Source organism: Musa acuminata, chromosome BXJ3-11 (assembly GCF_036884655.1).
Source record: "Musa acuminata AAA Group cultivar baxijiao chromosome BXJ3-11, Cavendish_Baxijiao_AAA, whole genome shotgun sequence".
Lineage (NCBI taxonomy): Eukaryota > Viridiplantae > Streptophyta > Magnoliopsida > Zingiberales > Musaceae > Musa > Musa acuminata.
Window position 1 is genome coordinate 779,278 of NC_088359.1, and position 18,797 is coordinate 798,074.

Sequence of the window (18,797 nt, forward strand, 5' to 3'; positions counted from 1 at the left end):
TCCATTACAAGAGATAATATACAGTACGATAGATACAGTAACTAAAAAATGTCGCACTTTATACAGTAGACAACAAACATCAGTAGCAATCTTTAGTTGAAATAAATTCTTTAGGAGGGATTTATGAGACGACATCAATTCAAATTAGAGATCAATAATTCTCACTATTTCTGATATTCGTGGATTAAATATATTTTTTTTCATCAATAACATTTTGTGAAATTTTTTGATCCCCGAATTTGGAGTACCCTACTTTCACGTGATTTGCAGGGTTCAACAAATAATTGATATTTCATGATCAAAGGTGTAATCAAAGGTACAATATTACTTGTAGTAGCGTCCTTATATCTCGTATTAATCGAAAAATATAACTTTTAAGGGGAAAAGATAAAAATTGTTGAAGAGTTACTTTTGTCATTGAGACTCAGCAAAGAAGTGGAATCAATACTATGAATTATTTTCGGAAATTGCTCTCGATTTATTATATGCTGCAATTTATTACTTTCTTTATCTCACAAGCTTCTTTGACAAAAAAACTCTCCATATATAACAGTGTTATGTCGAGTATATAACGGTCAGCGTCTTTTGTATCACTTTTTTCGAATATAACATGACAAACCATGCAACTGACCGAAATCATTATGTCGGTCGTTATTTGCAAGCGTCGATAATAAGTACTCGAAACGCTGTCGATTGGGAGCCCATCTCTTCCCTCTCGCTTCGTTGGACTCGTCGATTTCTTGGTCACCATGGTTCTCGAGGTAATCCTGCTCCTTTCGGCTTTCCTACTTCTTTCTTTGACATCTTTGGGTGATTTCGGGTTTCGATGATGGTTTTGCGGTTTGCTCTTCCCAGGCCACCATGATCTGCATCGATAACTCGGAGTGGATGAGGAACGGGGACTACGCGCCCAGTCGCTTCCAAGCCCAAGCCGATGCCATCAATCTCATTTGCGGGGCTAAAACTCAGGTGCCCTCCCCTCCTCCTCAATTCTATTTTTTATAAGAGACGCCTAGGCGTAGGATCCTATGAAATTAGGGTTCTTGATTTCGTTACGTTTGGCTTTGTTTCACTTTCCATTGTTGTCATACATAGGGTTCTTGATTTTGTTTTATTTGGCTTCGTTTCACTTTCCATTAGGGTTCTTGATTGTGTTTCGTTTGATTTTGTTTCAATTTCCCTTGGGTATTTTCTTAAACGTTAGGGTTCTTGATTTTCTTTCGCTTGACTTTGTTTCGCTTTTCGCTGTTTTGATTGGTGACTGTGGAGTTTGGTATTTCGTTCTGTAGTCGAATCCAGAAAACACAGTGGGCGTCCTGACAATGGCTGGCAATGGTGTCCGTGTTTTGGTTACACCGACAAGTGATCTTGGAAAGATTTTATCCTGTATACATGGTAAGCTTATTTTTCTTTTTTGTTGTATGCACTTGTGTTCAACATACCTCTTTTTAGCAAAATACCTTTTTTGATTCCTTTCCGGATTCTTTGTTGTTCATCTCGAAAGGAACCGGAATCGTCCTAGGAGAAAAATGTGGTTTCATTTTTAGTTTTCCTGCTTCAAACTTGGTTCTGTAATTCGTTTAGTATATATTAGCAAACTGCTATCACACTTGAAATAATTGCTTAATGAGTGACCCCTTGTTTTTAGCATAAGATGTGTATCTAGCTATGACTGCAGGATGGTGGCAAAGTCATATTCTTTAACTCTTTCCTTTGGATTGGTGGTGCTTGATATTCCTGCTGAGGAACATAGGATGCGAATTCTTAACTCTCAAATTTAGTTGATAAAAAAGAAATGGTCCAATAATTGTTTTTTGTTTGTAGGGTTGGTTGTTGGCGGTGAGGCGAACTTGACTGCTGCCATCCAGGTTGCTCAGTTGGCTCTTAAGCACCGCCAAAATAAGAGGCAGCAGCAGAGGATCATCGTTTTTGCTGGAAGGTGTTGGCAACTTTTTTTAATTCTTTTGTTTTTTTTTACTGTTGCTAATTATAGGTTTTGTTTTCATAATTTTTTTTTTGCATTAGTCCAATTAAGTATGACAATAAGACCTTGGAGGCAATTGGAAGAAAGTTGAAAAAGAATAGTGTTGCTTTGGATGTTGTTAATTTTGGAGAATCTGACGATGGAAAACCTGAAAAGCTAGAGGCCCTTATTACTGCTGTAAATAATAATGACAGCAGTCACATTGTTCATGTCCCGGCTGGACAAAATGCTCTCTCTGATGTGCTTATAAGGTACTTAGAGTTCTTTGCTAGAGGCCTTCCACTGCCATCAGCCTCATGACTCTGTTGAACTTATGTCTATATTTTGATTTCAGCACACCCATCGTTACAGGTGATGGGGATGAGGGGAGTGGTTTTGTTGCTGCTGCTGCTGTAGCGGCTGCTGGTGGTGGTGGTCTATCAGGATTTGATTTTGGTGTTGATCCTAATGTGGATCCTGAGTTGGCCTTGGCACTAAGAATTTCTATGGAAGAGGAAAGGGCAAGACAAGAAGCTGCTGCTAAAAGAGCAGCTGAGCAGGCTGCTGAACAAGAAAAAGTAAGGGAGCTAGCTTCAGGCTCCCGTGATGATACCATGGCTGAACCAGTTAGCAATTCAACTCTTATGGTTGATGATAAAGGACATAATTTGATGGTATGATATCTTTACACACTTCATTTCTTTTATTTAGTTACTGGTACATTCTGATGCTTCTACACAAGCCTTTTACTTGATTTGAAGGGCTGAAGCTTTTGAGTGATGCATTTCATTAGTGTTTTGTATAGTTTGATTTTCTCCCAACGTAATTCTTTTGTCAGCTATTATTGGAAGTCTTCAATATTTTTGAAGTAAATTACAGGAAAAGAATTTAGCAATGTTTTTCTTTTATTACAGCTTTCTTTTTATTTATGAATGAGTGAACTTTTGCTAAGCTAATATCTGTTTTCATGGTACTTCAATTTTTTTTACACATCATTCTGTATCTTTAGCTTTTAAACTTTTTATTCCATTTTCCCATAAATTGCACTGTGGTCACATAAACAATTGGCTTTGGTATTTATCTTGTTGGTTGGCAGACTGTGCATTCTCTCACGTGATGAAAAAAATGCACAAAAACAATACATGAGACTCCCACCAATGCTGGTCCAGGGAGGGTCACATAGCCATACCTCTATAAATAAAGTCTACTTTTGTAATTCAAACACTGGTCACTTAGGTCACAATCGAACAAGCTTACCATTGTACTAAGGGTCACCCTTCTCACCTGCATGATAGAGAGATAAAACATTCACTAACTCAATGCTGAAGTTTTAATTGAAAGGTTTCTGACAGACGGAAAAGGTTTCCTATCTGATTAGCATGTGTTTTGACTCGTGTCAAGTGCTGCGTTGCCACCTCTATCCACTGTGTTCTAATCCCGTTGTTGTTGTCTTCGTGTATGTCTGCTGAATTCTGGAGCAATATGACCTAGACATTGCATGTCCATTCTTGGTTTATCATTAAACACATAAATATGAGAGAGAAGCGAGGAATCTGCTTTAAGGTGCTATTGTGTAAAGTAATCTGAGCCAAGGTGCTTTGGATGTGCATCATATTTTCAAGCATGTTTTTTTAAAATTCTTAGTGCATGGTTGCTAGTTATAGATTTTTTCCGCTTGAGAAATTAGCTAATTCTTTTGTTCGAGACAGTCACAAGATGATGAGGCTGCACTGCTGGAGCAGGCTCTTGCAATGTCCATGGATGTTGCTAAGTCTGGCACTGCACCTGTGGTTGACACAGATATGTCAGATGCTACTGTAGATGATCAAGAGTTAGCATATGGTTAGTTTCATAATCCTTGTAAAATTTATGCATGAACAATTGTGCCATTTTCAGATTCGTTTACATGTCTCCATCATGGTGATTATTATTGTTTCTTGTCTTTTGTCAATTACCTAATATGACCTAAGTACCTTTTTTCATTAAACTTACCCTAGGATAGCTTCCTTGTGGGTAATTCTGCTAATTCATTGCTTTTCCAAGTTATCAAGATCCTCTTTGAACGTACACACTTATAAGAAGCATCTGCTTTTGTGCAAATCTCTAATATTCACCATATGCATGCAAGATTGCAATTGGGATTGGGATCAGCTTGGAGTAACATGATGAGGATAGTTGGGATCAGTTGAATCAAACTGACATTATTAGGATCTGACAAGAAAATAAATTAATAAAAATATAATATCAAAATATTAGAAAAATATAGTAAAGTTTATGTAATTTTTTTATTACATTTATGTTCTTGCACGAAAAATTAAGGAAGTGAAATATAAAATATAAAAATTTGTATAAAATAATAGTGAATAATAAATTATTACCATATTAACTATGGTTATCAGAAAATAAATATTAGCCCTTTCATATGAACATACTACTGTAGTAAATCACTAATATCTGCCGGACAAAAAGTTAATGGCATTTACCCAGTGGAAAAGCTCAGGACAAAAGCAGAAGCATCATCTCTTTTCTAGAAATAGAGGGACACTAATATTTACAAACATTGGAAATAAGTAGTCATCTACTTGTCTGTTGGATTGTTTCCTTATCTTCTGAATAAATTGTTGCTGCTTTTCCCTAGACATTATTATTAAATCTTTGGCCAGGACTTTTCTACAGGAACACGGTTGCATGCGCACTTGGTCTGGTTTGTATGTAGATACAGAAAAAGAAGATGATTTCTTGGAGTGCTTATCATTTGTATATCTGAAATTTCCTGGAAAAGGATGAGTGTGAATTAGATGTTATTTAATATGTGTATAATCCAATTGATACTTATGGTCTGTATTTGTTTCTATTCGAAAAGTAATACTGAAGAGGTGAAAATGGAATTTGGATAAGATTTACATGTTGGACTTGCATATTGATCATGTGATTTGTACTAGACAAACTAAGAGTCAAATGATCAGTAAATAACACCACCCTGGGGAAAAGATAATGAAAATTTAAGAATGACGTGATAATAAGAACACAAGACAGAAGGATTTTTTCATTATTTTCTATCTGATTTTGATTTTGTAGGATATAGATGCAATTTATGGCATCTTTTAGAATTCAATCTGATGCATTTGCCTTCATGTGATTCAGTTGGATTTGGATCGATTGTATGATGTTGTTTCACTTCTAGCTTCATGTGATTTGTTTGCTTTTACATGCATTTCTCCTGTATTTGGCTTGCTGATCTTATGAAACTTTAACCAACTCCATGCAGCCCTTCAAATGTCTGTTCAGGACAGTGCAAGAGACATGTCATCTCAATCTGAGATGAGTAAGGTGTTGGAGGACCAGTCATTTGTTTCTTCTATCCTAAATTCGGTATATTCACTTGATGAGTCCAATACTGGCTTCCTATTTTTCCTTTCAGGATATATTATTGTCTTGTCTTTTTTCCAACAGCTCCCAGGTGTTGATCCTAATGACCCCTCGCTGAAAGATTTGCTGGCATCTCTGCAAGGGGAGTCAGAGGTTTGTTCTTAGGTTCCTACTTCCTACTTCAGCTTTTGGTTGATATTGGTTTGACTATTCCTTCAGTGGAACTGTTGAACTGATTTGTATTCTATTGCTCTGGAATGTGCTTATTTTCCAGCCTCAGCAAAAGCAGAAGGAAGATAAGCCAGAAGAGGATCATGATGACTAATGGTTTCTGAAGCTACTTATGGCTGCTTGTAGATTATGGTAAGGTTCGAACCAAAAACTTCATAATTTCTTTCTACTTCCGACTTTTCTTGAGGTTCCTCCCAAAACACAAAATCTGCCTATGTTCAGTTTCAATGAGTAAAACGTATTTGCACACTTCTGATTGCTTGAGAAGTTTGTTGATTCTGGAACATGCTAACATCTGAGAATTTACAATGACAGTAACTGCATCATTTTTCTCATCGCTAATACATCAGTTATATAAATTACTTTGTTCCAGATAAGTTTCTTCGATTGAGATCCCATAATGAGGATTGATAGAGGGCCGAAATAAAGGGACAAGTTTTCTACATGTTAAAATTGTCATAATTCATTCCATTCAAATTATTCAATCATTAGTGCGATTAAGAAATTGGTAGATGTTTTCACTTATTGTTCATGTTTTGAATGCTTCTCCAGATTGAAGGTTAGTGCCGGTGTCATCAAGTTGAGTGGCCGCAAATTTTTTTAGTAATACTGAGCATTAAATAGAACATGGATAAGATCATCAATCATGCTAAGGTTTATGGCTGGGTTTCTTTGCTTAACGGGGATTGGATCTGGTGAACTAGTGCCAGCAGTGATGTGTCCTCACACGCCCAACTTCATAATATCAGTGAAGATAGCTCTATACATGCAGTGTATCTTTATACTATAAGAGTTGTCCAGGGTGTGTTGTGAACATAGGGTCTGAGATGTGCTGAGAACACAAGGAATTTGTTATGGGCTATTAGACATTTCAAGAAATCTGAGGGTTAGAGCGGAGTGGCATGACAAAGTTTGGGGTCGAGGATTCTGTGGTGTTGTTTGTGACCTTAAGGAAGTGAAAATGGTTGGTTAAAGGTAACATTGTGTCTAATGATGTCACCACAGGATAGGATGTTGCTTTGAGGTAACATTGTGCATATGACTTGATTCATCTATTGACTAATGATGTAGTAGTTAAGCACTTTGAACCAAGTGGCTAGGTGCATCATATCCATGTAACGGTGCGGTGTGTTACTTGAGCATAAGAAGTGGTATTAGGCCCTCTGTGTGTTAAATAGTTGTGTTTGGAACCCAAAGGTTGATCGGTGAGGTAGGGAGGATCAGTTGTACCGGTTTTGTGATTGGATCCTTGGATTGACACTCCGATTATTAAGTTACTTCAGACGAGTGGATCGACAAGCATTGTATGCTTATGCAATATCATGGTAAGATCTATAACTGGAACACGCGAGTTGTTTCTGATCTGTGGTTCTTACGTGACTTGATGGCTTATTTGTTTGTTTTAAATCTGAACCCTAAAGCTTTTGTTGGATAAAATGGTTGGGTCCTAAGTTGTCTGGATGATTAATATGATGCCCAAAGATCATTCCATTTAACCAAGATATTATTTGAAACTCACTCAACTGCTAACGTGTGTGTGTGTTTGAATTCTCATATTGCAGGACACACCCAAGTCAAAGATGGTGGTCACTTTTTTTTTGCATCAACCACTTGTGGAGCACGGAGGAGATTGGAACATCTCTTTCCCATGTTGGAAGTGAGGGGTGAGAATTGTCGAATGGATCTTGATTATAAACGATAACATTATGAGACGTCAGGCCTACGTTGAGACCCTGATTATAAACTATATATGATTGCAAATTCTCAACATTACAATTAAAACTCGACTGCACTCTCTTATAATAATTCTGTTTATGGTATGTACTTTCAGATTCTTGGGATTCTCTCCTTCCTTGGTTGTTGAGTAGGAGTTCCACGATCGTATCCAGACTCTTTTCTACATTCTTAGGAATACAACATCCTTTATTACCGTCTCGCATCCACACTCCTTTCCGCAAAATATATAGATTTCAGTCAGTCTTGTAAGAGAACGTGCAAGTAACTTAACATGCACACCGTACATAAATGCTGCGTTTCGGCAGGAAAGAAAGAGAAGGATGGATGTCCATGTAAAAAGTGGACGCGCACATGTGCTGCTTGTATCATTCTCTCCGTACAAGCCATCAACACTATCACAAAAAAAGAAAAAAAAGAAGAAGGGGGTATCGACTAGTTTCTTTGTGCAAATCTGTATTGATCATTGCAAAATGGAAACAGCATTCATGCCACCACGATGTGGTCAGACAGTAGTACTTGGGGGTTAATTGTTTTAGTCGTGATCATTATCCTCTTGTGCTCACCACCCTGGTGCCAAGAACGATCTTACTGTCATCGGACCGGAGACATGGGCCCTTGTCCCTGCTCCCTTTCTCCTCCGACCGACCCATTAACTGACTTCGCTTTCAAGCAAAGAAACAAACAGGCCCCCTATGAGATGCGACTCTTGGACCTCGTCAGTTTCATAGACATGTGAAGACCCTCGAAATTGATGTGGTTATATATATATATATATATATATATATATATATATATATATATATATATATATATATATATATATATATATATTTTTTGAGTGATTTTTCTAAAAAAAATATCCTACGGTTTATGTATTTTATGTCTCTATTTATTATAATCTCGTAAATATCATTCTCTTCCGCTCATCTCTATCGTCTTTATTTTGTCATCTTTATATAGTATCGTTTGTCCTTCCTTGCTTGTCGTGCAAAGGGGATGATCATAAAAGCTTCGAGAGCTTCAAGCAATGAATAGTCATAACGTCTCGTAAATAGTAAAGAGGGGTGTGGCTATCGGAGTCATAAGTGAAGACCATGCCAACAACAATGCCTTTCAAATTTGACGATAAAGTTAACAATTTGAGTGGAGGGGCTGTGTGAGCCGATTTTATGTCTCTATTTATTATAATCTCGAAAATTTCATTCTCATTCCCTCATCTTATTGCCTTTGTTTTGTCACCTCTATATAGTATTATTTGTCCTTTCTTACTTATCACACAGAGGTTTGACTATCAAAGCCATGAGAGCTCAAGTGACAAAGAATCGTAATGCCTCGTCGATACTGAAAGGGGGTGACCATTAGGGTTGTCTGTGAAGAGCATGACAACGAGAATGCCCTTGGCATCGAATTCGACAATAAAATCAACAACTTAAGTGGAGGGTCGTGCGAGCGTTTGCCAAGGAAGGCGATTGAGGCCTTAGGAGCATGGAGCAGAGGCAACATCGGAAGTGGGTGGGGAAGGACAAGCAACATTGGGTGTAGAAGCAATAAGGCCTCATGGTGGGAGTGAGGGGTGGAGAAGGACGAACAACATTGAGAGCAAAGGCAATAGGTCTTCATGATGAGTTCAAGGGCACAGAGAACGGGGCAAAGACGAAGACAATGAGAAAAAAAAAAAAAGACATCTTTGGGATTACAGAAAATAGAAATACTATATAAAAAACAATAACAATAACACATTATGAGAAAATATAAAAAGGTTATTTTTTTAAGAAAATATTTTTTCTTTAAACCTCCGTCCCTCTCCGGTCTAAATTAGTGAAAAGCCGACAAACATCCCATCTGTCTTATTGTATGTGCATTCCATTTCTAAGTAAACGTATGCAGTTTTTGCTCCTCCCTTTTTGGCAAAAGTAAATGCATATGGCTTCCTTAGTCCAACAAATGCATCTCCAACTGTTAGTTTGCATTTTATTGATGCATAAGTATAGCTCTTTTTATATATATATAAAATAAAGAATTGTTGGTTGTTGCAAGAAAAGATGCAGGTAAAAATTTTAATGAAAATTTTTACGTCTTTGTGAATATTTACGTCATGCGTAAAGTTGAGTCTGAGTCTCGTCTCCCAAGTGCGGTCTTCTCTCTTGACGAATAGTATATTTCTTTGTAGCTGAGCACCTACAAATAGGCCGAGGTCTGAAGGGGGATTTCTTGACTCAATCTCTCCGAAGCTCAAGTCACTATTGAGTGGAGTTAGAGAGAGTTGAGGTGTTCGAAGTCTGACCCCTGATGTTGGTCAAGAGATCAACTTGTATACTTGTAAGGATGATTTGGTCGTACGGGGTCAATTAACTGTGATCGATTTAAGTTTCTGTGCGAGTGTTGATCAACCTATACGGATTGACGCCGTGCAACGTCACCTTGAGCTTTCCAGGATGACTATACCATGATGATGTCATTTCGTACGGAGGAAGCGACGAGCTTGAAGTTCCACGCTCGTATTTGTCGTGTCTGTTTGCTTGAGTCCACGTGGATGATACCAAAATGTGTCACATAATACACCATGTCAATCCTAAGGCTCTGTGTTGATCCCGATCCTAACATGGTGATTACCGCGAGAGTGGTACCAGAATATGCCCTATCGGGTAGCAAGATAAATGTTACACCTAAAGTTATAAATGGTTTTGGAATTGCATCTTTGTACACCTAAAACTAATTGCAACAGGAATCGACATATGTAAGCGGAGCATCGAGAATTAAGAAAAAGAAAATTTGTCTTCTGTGCATGACTCCACATTACTGTTTTTTATCATTATCATCTTTGGATAAACAAACATTTTGATGCACTTGCTGTACACTTTGGTTACACCTTTTCCTATTCCCTCGATACCTATCAGCTGAGCTGTGAGCTCCACAGGTTTGACCCCAGAAAATGATGATAGGAAGGCCATCAATGCCTGTCCACCAAATTCTACCTAATTACGATACCTCACTATTGTGTCATTCTTCTAATTCCTCACATGGTAATCGAGCTGATGACCACAATCCAACAGAGCCATCAACCAACCAAAACGATTGCACCACCAAATCTAAGTTTGAATATGTAAAATCTAATATATATATATATATATATACACACACACAAATTGGAAGGGATAGATATGTAACTCCACTCTATTTTGGTTTTGGTAGCCACGTTACATTTCTAACTGGGCGTCTATAAATGACAACCAGAGAAGTCAGTGGATGACCCCAAAGGGCAGCAAGCCAAAGGACGGCTCTCAAGGCAGGCATCGACACCTCTTCACGCCGCTACTGCAACCCATGGCTATGGCTTTCAAGATGGTAATCATACCCACATCATCGACGGCCAGGCTGTTCTTCTTTTGTTCTTTCTTTTCCCTGACGACGATGGTGTTTGTTGACGGATGTGAAGCTACAATGATTGATTTGGGCGGTTGTGACAGGCGACGGAGGGGATGCGGGTGAAGCAGGAGTGCCTGAGCTCGTTCATGGAGATGAAGTGGAAGAAAGCGAGCAGGTACGTGGTGTACAAGATCGACGAGAAGTCGAGGGAGGTGATGGTGGACAAGGTGGGCAGGCCGGGCGACGGCTACGAAGGCCTCGCCGCCTCCCTCCCCCTCGACGACTGCCGCTACGCCGTCTTCGATTTCGACTTCGTCACCGTCGACAATTGCCAAAAGAGCAAGATCTTCTTCATCACTTGGTCTCTTCCTCCTCTTCTCTCTCTCTCTCTCTAATCAATCGTACGATATATCATTTCAACTGCAAAGAAATAATACTACTACAAGAAATCTATGTCTTTAAGATCATGAATTCTACCTTCTCTGCCATTGTTGTCTGATAACCACCATTCAGATGATGCTAAGGTACAAACAAATCTGTCGTAGCCGTCTCCATAAATTAGTAGAGTTAGTGACTCCTTTTTCCTCTTTATTCGAAAGATAAAAAGTTAGTTTTGTGCTCACTTTTTTGCCAACCAATTCTAAAAGTAAAGAGAGTCCACCACCATCAACTTTAGTTACTTGGTGCTCAAGTCTGCCATAGACATCACTTTTGCTCATTGAGAAACCCAAGGATTCTTTGAATGGCTTCCCAAAGTCTTCTTCACTCGTTATTCTTCGGTCACTCTGCAATACATCCTTTTCCAAGTCATACGTGGAGTTTTAGACTTGGCACCTTTCGATGGTGATGGGCAGACACCAAATCGAAAGAATCGTGCATGCCTTTCTTAAAGGTGGGGATGTGTAAGTAAAAGGAAGTGTGCTCCTCCTGTTGCAGGTCCCCAACGGCGTCAAGGATTAGATCGAAGATCCTGTACGCCACCTCAAAGCAGGGGCTGAGAAGGCTGCTGGAAGGGATCCACTACGAGGTGCAAGCCACCGATGCAACGGAGATGGGGCTTGATGTGATCAAAGAGAGGGCCAAATGAGGAGCTGCTGCTGCTGGTGGCTGTGAATGAATGGCCTTCACGACTGCCTCACATCACATCACTTGTTGTTGATGTACGTGCTATTAATTAATAATATATGTACGCATAACCAAGACTGACTTGGTTGCTTAACAAAGAGAAGCAGGGAGGGATGGTAGTATGTCTTTTACCACCCCCCCACCCCATACTTCTTTACCACTCACTGCTCTCGATCTACTCGTTAAGTAGAAGTACTACTTGTGAGAGACTAATGTTGTGTTTTAGCAGTCGAAGCACCTTTTTTTTTTTGTTTCAAAAGAGAATCATAATGCATATCGAATAAAACGGAACTTGGAATAACTAACACAAATATTAATGTGCTATATTTTTTACCAGCAGCACTCTGATAGTAAAAACTTCCATTAATACAAAGTTACTTATGCAACTAAGATGTTTTGATTCATCACTAAGACAATAATTACGATTGCTAAGAGCACTAAACATTTGGAAAAAAAATATTTCCTTGCATGCAAAAAACGCAAATGGTCGTTGCATCTACGGATCGATATGACCAGCAGACACCGTGTACCATTATCTACAACAGATAATGCATTTTAACTAGGCAACTTATAAGCAACATAAGAATAAGTTAGTAAAATGACTTCTGAGCGTTTAAACCGTAAAATTCTTCAAATGATAACAAAGGAGACTATTATTGTGCAATATGTTTCTTTGTAATAAAAGAGCACAAACAAATACAAGGACAAAAGGTCACTTGACTAAGTTCATAGTACCAATTTCATCCCTGTAACTTAAAATGAGCGTAGTTCAGACTTCTTCGAGAAGAAAGAAAGAAAACAAAAAAAGTTCGCAGCCAAAATAATTCAAAGAGCAGTTTAGATATGTGCTATTGTCAAAAGAAGAAAGTAATGAGATATCACCATCAGACAGCACCATCTGCCCATGTGTAGAACCTGATATTTGTAACTTTGTATATATGTTTCCCTTTTCTCTTCAATTTTCTTCTTCTTTTTAAATTTTCTCTTGTTTTTTGTACTTTTTTTCTTCGACCTGAGACCAATACTCTCAAATTCTGGCATGGCAAACATTACCCTTTACCTTACAAACCCTTGAGATCATCCCATTTGTGGCTAGTGATTCTCATAATGTATCACTCCTGAATAGACTTCTTCCAGATTTGGTGCGATCTGACTCTGCAAGTCCAATGACTTTCCCAGTATCATCCCGATCGCTATTTACTGCCACTTGTAACTGGTTCCTCAGGTTCCCAGATGCTGATCTACTGAGAAATCTCTCGCCATGATTTGGTACTCTCGTGCTACTCCAAACAGCAGCACCATCTAGTCCAACAGATTGCAAACGAGCTGCCAGGTTATCAGAGTTCAGTGTTGCTGGAGATTGACCGGAAACATTACTTGGTGGCAGAACCCAGTTCATCCAGTCATTACGCTTCCTTACTTTGTCACCCTGCAATACGCATGTGTCAGAAGAGATGAGAAATAGTACCTGCATCTGGATAAGTCCAACATATGCATGCATGAGTGTAAGAGAGAGTAGTAATCTTCACTATTCTTTTTCAGAAGTAAGAACATGAGTAGTAATCTTTCTAAGACAGTGACTCACGAGCATCAAAATTTAAAGGAATGTTCTATAGATATTCACAGCTTGCACATCATTCATCTTTCAAATAGCATTACAAAAGCTAGATGCAATATTTTAATTGAAGTCACAGAAGGTACCTGTACTTCCACTACAGTTGATAACCGCAATGTATCCAATATGAAGTCTACGCTGGTTGTTAATTGCCTCACCTGCAAAACATTGTAAGAGAAATTTCAGCAGCAAATGAAAGAAGGTTTAAAAAACCAGAAAATTTAAAAGAAATTCCATGCTGCATGAAAATATTTCAGCAGCAAAAAGAAAGAAGATTTAAAAGACCAGAAGCCAAAGGAACAAATCTAAACCATATCAAAAATCCAAAAAATAACTAATTCATAATTACCAAACTAATAGCCTTGGTATCACTGCTCTTCAAGAACTGATAATACATCAATGTCTTCCCAAAATCATTTAAAGGTCCATCGAAATGACAATTTTAGCTAAAAACATCAGATGGATTCCAAACAGGTCATCATCATCATTCTTCATAATGAAGCTGAAATTAGAAAACCATGTGATCTATACCAATTTTCCGATTATACAACTTTGGTCGATCATGAAAGAACTTGCATCATGGAACAGAAAGGTTGTCGACAGGTTATCATATTAAGATTCATTAGAATACCTAGAGAATCTAAGATGATATATTAGGAGGATTCACAGAATCAACATAAAAACAATTTGAAACATTAATGGGAAATGACTTCATATCAATCAGAGCCATTACAAGCCTTCATCATCACCATTCCTAGCATACAATTCATAGATCACATAAACCAACTGTATCATGAAATAACTTAACTATTAACAAGGAGGGGGAAGAGAAACTTGGCACAAATGAACTTGGTCACTTGTGACAACTTCGATAGCCAGGAAAAAGAAATCAATGTGAACCCCCAATCCAATATATGTTACATACAAGTACAACAACCATGGTATATGCCTTTATATTGTAAGCATCAGAGGTGCCTTTCCCATGTAGAATTACCGATCTGAACAGTCAGATAATATCATAAAAACTTCCATGACAGGAATTAAATAACTAATGGCTTGTTATTTGGTCAAATGGAAACATCAAGAACAACCATCACCTGAATAAGTTTCAAAGTATTATCCAAGGAACCTATGCATAAGTATGCTTGCTTCAAGTTCAAATGAAGATTTATCGGTAGTCAATTCGAAGGATACACAAAATCAGTTACTTGAAAATCCAAGAGCCTAATTCAGGTGAGATCTAAATGGTAATCTGGTCAGACATAAAGGGCACTAAAACACAAACAGCCTGAGCCCAGAATGAAAGAATTGTAGTAGCAATTCTAACTTCAGCAGAAGAAGAACATGACAACATTAACAAAACCAGAACTACGAAGAGACCAACAAGCAATTCAAATTAAATGATAAAATACAGGAAAGGATAATCCTTACATATGACTACAAAATACACAACAATTTATGTGTCCTCAAGATAATTATATCCAACAACACAACTTGATCTACCAGTAGTATGTCAAGATGCAGATAATTTGTATAGGGAACAAGTCAAATGAGAATGGGTATTTAGTTCCAAATTTTGAGTGGACCATACAAATTGGCTTTAAGGATGATCCATTGCACTGTAGGATCAAATAGGGGTAGAAGGCTCCAGATAAGACTTCTTCTAGCCTGAAGATTGTACATATTTCAACAGAAGCTCAAGTAGTAGATAGTGAAAAAAGTGGCTTCATCTTCTTTTAGTCATACATATACCGGAATCTTTTAATACAATTGATGTCAAAAAAACGTTTCAATGTACCTTGTCTTACATGGCAGTGGAATTACTATATTCCACATTTTATGATATGTCAGATGTAGCTAAAACAATTCAACTAGTAAGAATAGAAATGTATATACATATGTTTAGCATCTGGAAAAAAGCAATATACAAGTGAATATACCACACGTTAATATAGTACCATATTGCACATAAATATACATATTCACACAGGAATACTTAATCATGTATATAATTAAATATAGTGATCCAAATCAGGCATAACCTAAGCATTTTATGGCTTGTTTAATGGTTGCCCATGATAGCACTAGAGGCACAAAAGAATGCCTTGGGGTAGTGACTTGCAGAATAACGTTTTACCATAAGTTGGACGACTGAATTACAAGATGCAATAAGGAGTATTTCAGACTCTGGTTCATGGCCCATCAAACCAATGATTCTCAAATATAGACCTTGAAACCAAACTTAGCTATCACACCATTCTATCTCTCAGAGTAAATCTTAGAGACCCATAAAACACAAGAAAACCAGGAATTACTTTTAAGCATTTAAATTTAACTTACCTGGGAACTGAACTGTATTTTCTCAAAATTTTCTACAATATGAAATAGTAAAGTTTGATCTCAAGATTAAGTCTACAATATAGTTCAACAAACCAACCGAATAGTGGCTTTGGTTGACTTGATTCTGGATTTCGATTGGCTTAGTGAACTGTGAAAATGGAGTATCAAGAGTTGCATTGAATCACCTGGATATCATTCAGACAAGAACACAAGAAATTAAATGAACATTCTACCCAGAAATAGTGTGACATCGACTAATGAGTATTTATTCCTTAATCAACAACTGAGCCTTCTTGACCGGCAATGACTAGATCTTCTATAATTTGTTATCTGAATGACGACTGGTCCTGATCATTAAAAGACAGGCTATCATCTATTTGTCAGTACAGATAATGGATCATCAGATCATATACAATCAATTATGTGACTGAACATCTCATGATATCTTTAAGCTTCCATCCACACACTAAAATATGTACCTTTAACTTGTGTTGTAGCATAAAGAATCCTATTGTTCAAGTATTGAATAATAATATCCAAGAGTAAAACTTGATTTTAGAACATATGTTAGCCTCACAACAGCCTAAGGAATTGATTGACCAGCCAAAGTTAAGAAAATCAGATAGTATAATGGTGCCAACCATTGTCTTAATCGAATCTTTAAGTGAAGCATAAGGTATAATTTTGACTGAAGGGGTTATCATGCTATCAAGTCCAACAGGCCATATCATATAACTTCAAGTGATTAATGCTATCCAAATGCACACTGATCTTTACACTCTATACAACATTATATGCCTCCTTCAAAACCTGTGGCAAGCCACAATTTAATTTACTTCAAACAGAACATTATATTCTTTGGGAAAAGATACTAAAGCCTGATGACCACAATTCCAGAAGAAAATTTAAACAATCATTCACAGAAGACAGACTAATATCGCCAGGTATAGAAAATACAACTGAAACAGCAACAGCAACAACGCTGTGTTGCAAAACATCATATGATGATGAAAACAAGATATATCCTCAAAGCAAATAACATTATTGATTGTGATAAAAACAAAAGGTGTTTTAGTGTTTTACCTATAAACAATCATGCATTCTGAATTCCCAGTTCTTCAACCAAAATGAGTAAAGTTCAAATACAAGATCATGCTACATGTGAATTAAAAACTCACTCTCTACTCACACAAAATTATTACATAGGCAAATTCAAATGAATATTTTGCATAAACAGGAACCAGCAATAGAGAAAAAAAGAGACATTAGGTATTACTATTATAAGTTAACTCACTCTGTTGAATCCAGCAATCAATGATATTGGAACCCATCCTTTCTCATCCATGTTATTCCTCAAAAAAACATCTCTACACAAATTATCAGAGCTGCAAAAAGTTTAAACAAATCACTAAGTAACCTAAAAAAGACTTTGACTGCATAAAAAATAAAAATAATAATTAAGTTGTGAATGAGTTGTCACCTGAAATAGTAATCTATCTGCTTCAGTAAGCTAGCACACTGTGGATCAATAGCTGGGATGAACATTGCAGAGGGCACTGCCGGATGAGGAACAAAAGGTACACCCTCAGGAGGTGGCTGAGTGGCAACATAAAATATAGGAGAAGACATATCTGAAGGCATATTAAGAACAAGCCCATAACAAATGAATCATACCAGCACTAGAAAAGATAAATTTCAAATCATGTATGACAAACGCAGACCTTACCAGGGAAGACAATTTGATTCCCATAAGGTAGGACTTGAGGAGGAGGGCTGAGGAAGGGGGGTGTTACAGGCGGCGCAGGTGGCCTAAGATAGGGCCGAGCACCACGCTGCTGCATATGGATGTCTCTCCCACCAGCATTCCGACGATATCCTTCATAACCTCCGCGCTCCTGATCGTAGCGGCTGCCAAAGTTGTTGTGATGAGACCCAGCACCACTGCCATTTTTCCACCTCTGGTTGAAACCATAGCTTCTTAGGTGGTCGCCGCCATCATGGGCGTGTGATCCCAAACTACCTCCCGGGGAACTATGGTCCCAATTGGAGGTGTTCTTGGTTGTTTTCCCTCGAGGTGAGATTTCTGGAGGTGCCTGCTTGTCCAAGTTCGCCAGAGGCAAAGGAGATGAAGCTGGTGGTGGCGATGGCAACGCTGCTCCGCCATCAGTAGGTTCACCACTGCCACCATCGCCGCCGCTGCCGCCACGTTTCATTGATTTTTGGCGTGCTGGTGAAGATGGATTCGAGTTTGTCTTTGGCAAAGAAGTCGAGATTGCATGCCCCTAAGCACAATTTGGAACCACAATCATAGATTATTAGGGCATCATGAATAGGTTTAGACTATTTTTATCTGAAACTTATGAATCACCAGAGAGGCAGAGAGCAGTCCATCGGAATGGGGCTTCAAAGCATCGGAGGAGGGCGATCTAGGGCAGGCCTTAGCGGACTCAGAGAGGGCAGGCCAGGAGGCCGCTCCGCCCATCACGGCGGCGCCTGCGTCTATCGAGCCATTGGCCGGCCGCTTCCAGGCCTGTTTCTTCCCTCCGGCGGCTTCTGATGACGGAGGCAGGTCCTCCGGCGGCGGCTTCCGAGGGGACCGATCGGCGGTCTCCTGGGACGGGATCACGACGGCCGGTAGAGGAGGCGGCGGAGAGGAGTGCGAAGGTGGGGTGCCGGCAGCAGGAGCATCAGGCTCGCCGCGAACGACGTGGCTCCGAGGGTGGCGGGCGACGCGGCCGGAACGCGGGGACGAGGAGCTCGCCGAGGGATCGGCGGCCGAGGAGGCGGCGGCGGCCATGAAGGGAGAGAAGGGAAGGGAGCTTCGGCGATCAGATGAGAAAGCGAAAGGGTTTCGATTGGGCGCGGCGCTCGATGATTCGCAGATATTGTTGTTCTAAAGATTCACCGAGCGATGAAACGATGATACCGTGACCAAAGAACGGATCGAGAGCGAGAAGGCGAAGTCTCTCTCTCTCTTCTTTCTTTAAACCTTGCAACAATGGGGACTAAAGGAACCAAAAGAATCTTTTTCATTTTTAATTTCTGTTGATA

The 18,797-nt window shown here is 38.8% G+C and overlaps 3 protein-coding genes and 1 long non-coding RNA gene across 5 annotated transcripts; 2 read left to right on the forward strand and 2 right to left on the reverse strand.

Moving 5' to 3' along the window:
- Positions 1 to 603: 603 nt before the first annotated feature.
- LOC103970114 (26S proteasome non-ATPase regulatory subunit 4 homolog) lies at positions 604 to 7,383 on the forward strand. Of its 2 annotated transcripts, none has more exons than XM_065175427.1 (11): positions 604 to 761; positions 856 to 969; positions 1,290 to 1,395; positions 1,825 to 1,939; positions 2,026 to 2,235; positions 2,319 to 2,637; positions 3,673 to 3,805; positions 5,232 to 5,335; positions 5,417 to 5,485; positions 5,607 to 5,700; positions 7,126 to 7,383. In XM_065175427.1, exons 1-10 carry the CDS (start codon positions 750 to 752, stop codon positions 5,655 to 5,657), a joined length of 1,233 nt encoding a protein of 410 aa, XP_065031499.1. In that variant the 5' UTR covers positions 604 to 749; the 3' UTR covers positions 5,658 to 5,700; positions 7,126 to 7,383. The 2 variants fall into 2 exon arrangements, with proteins under 2 accessions (XP_065031499.1, XP_009382036.2); XM_009383761.3 differs by having other exon boundaries at positions 5,607 to 5,695.
- A 2,992-nt stretch (positions 7,384 to 10,375) lies between these two features.
- Positions 10,376 to 11,266, reverse strand: LOC135652755 (uncharacterized). Its single transcript, XR_010502188.1, has 2 exons — positions 11,144 to 11,266; positions 10,376 to 11,057 (listed from the first exon to the last, which is right to left on the reverse strand). It is a non-coding gene; the product is annotated as an uncharacterized LOC135652755 (long non-coding RNA).
- On the forward strand, positions 10,491 to 12,004 carry LOC103970115 (actin-depolymerizing factor 5). Its single transcript, XM_009383763.3, has 3 exons — positions 10,491 to 10,645; positions 10,768 to 11,027; positions 11,603 to 12,004. The coding sequence occupies exons 1-3, from the start codon at positions 10,547 to 10,549 to the stop codon at positions 11,751 to 11,753; spliced, it is 510 nt and encodes a 169-aa protein (XP_009382038.2). The 5' UTR covers positions 10,491 to 10,546; the 3' UTR covers positions 11,754 to 12,004.
- A 422-nt stretch (positions 12,005 to 12,426) lies between these two features.
- On the reverse strand, positions 12,427 to 18,741 carry LOC103970116 (la-related protein 1B). Its single transcript, XM_009383764.3, has 6 exons — positions 18,115 to 18,741; positions 17,473 to 18,028; positions 17,227 to 17,377; positions 17,041 to 17,131; positions 13,493 to 13,564; positions 12,427 to 13,220 (listed from the first exon to the last, which is right to left on the reverse strand). The coding sequence occupies exons 1-6, from the start codon at positions 18,541 to 18,543 to the stop codon at positions 12,894 to 12,896; spliced, it is 1,626 nt and encodes a 541-aa protein (XP_009382039.2). The 5' UTR covers positions 18,544 to 18,741; the 3' UTR covers positions 12,427 to 12,893.
- Between the last annotated feature and the right edge of the window lie 56 nt (positions 18,742 to 18,797).

Coding starts and splice junctions, on each gene's coding strand:
- LOC103970114 (XM_065175427.1), top strand. Junction 1,940..2,025: donor ATCATCGTTTTTGCTGGAAG/GTGTTGGCAACT, acceptor TTTTTGCATTAG/TCCAATTAAGTATGACAATA. Junction 3,806..5,231: donor TGATCAAGAGTTAGCATATG/GTTAGTTTCATA, acceptor AACTCCATGCAG/CCCTTCAAATGTCTGTTCAG.
- LOC103970115 (XM_009383763.3), top strand. CDS start 10,547: ATGACCCCAAAGGGCAGCAAGCCAAAGGACGGCTCTCAAGGCAGGCAT. Junction 10,646..10,767: donor TGGCTATGGCTTTCAAGATG/GTAATCATACCC, acceptor CGGTTGTGACAG/GCGACGGAGGGGATGCGGGT. Junction 11,028..11,602: donor AAGATCTTCTTCATCACTTG/GTCTCTTCCTCC, acceptor CTCCTGTTGCAG/GTCCCCAACGGCGTCAAGGA.
- LOC103970116 (XM_009383764.3), bottom strand. CDS start 18,543: ATGGCCGCCGCCGCCTCCTCGGCCGCCGATCCCTCGGCGAGCTCCTCG. Junction 17,132..17,226: donor CAGATAGATTACTATTTCAG/GTGACAACTCAT, acceptor AACTTTTTGCAG/CTCTGATAATTTGTGTAGAG. Junction 13,565..17,040: donor TGATTGCTGGATTCAACAGA/GTGAGTTAACTT, acceptor AATGTTTTGCAG/GTGAGGCAATTAACAACCAG.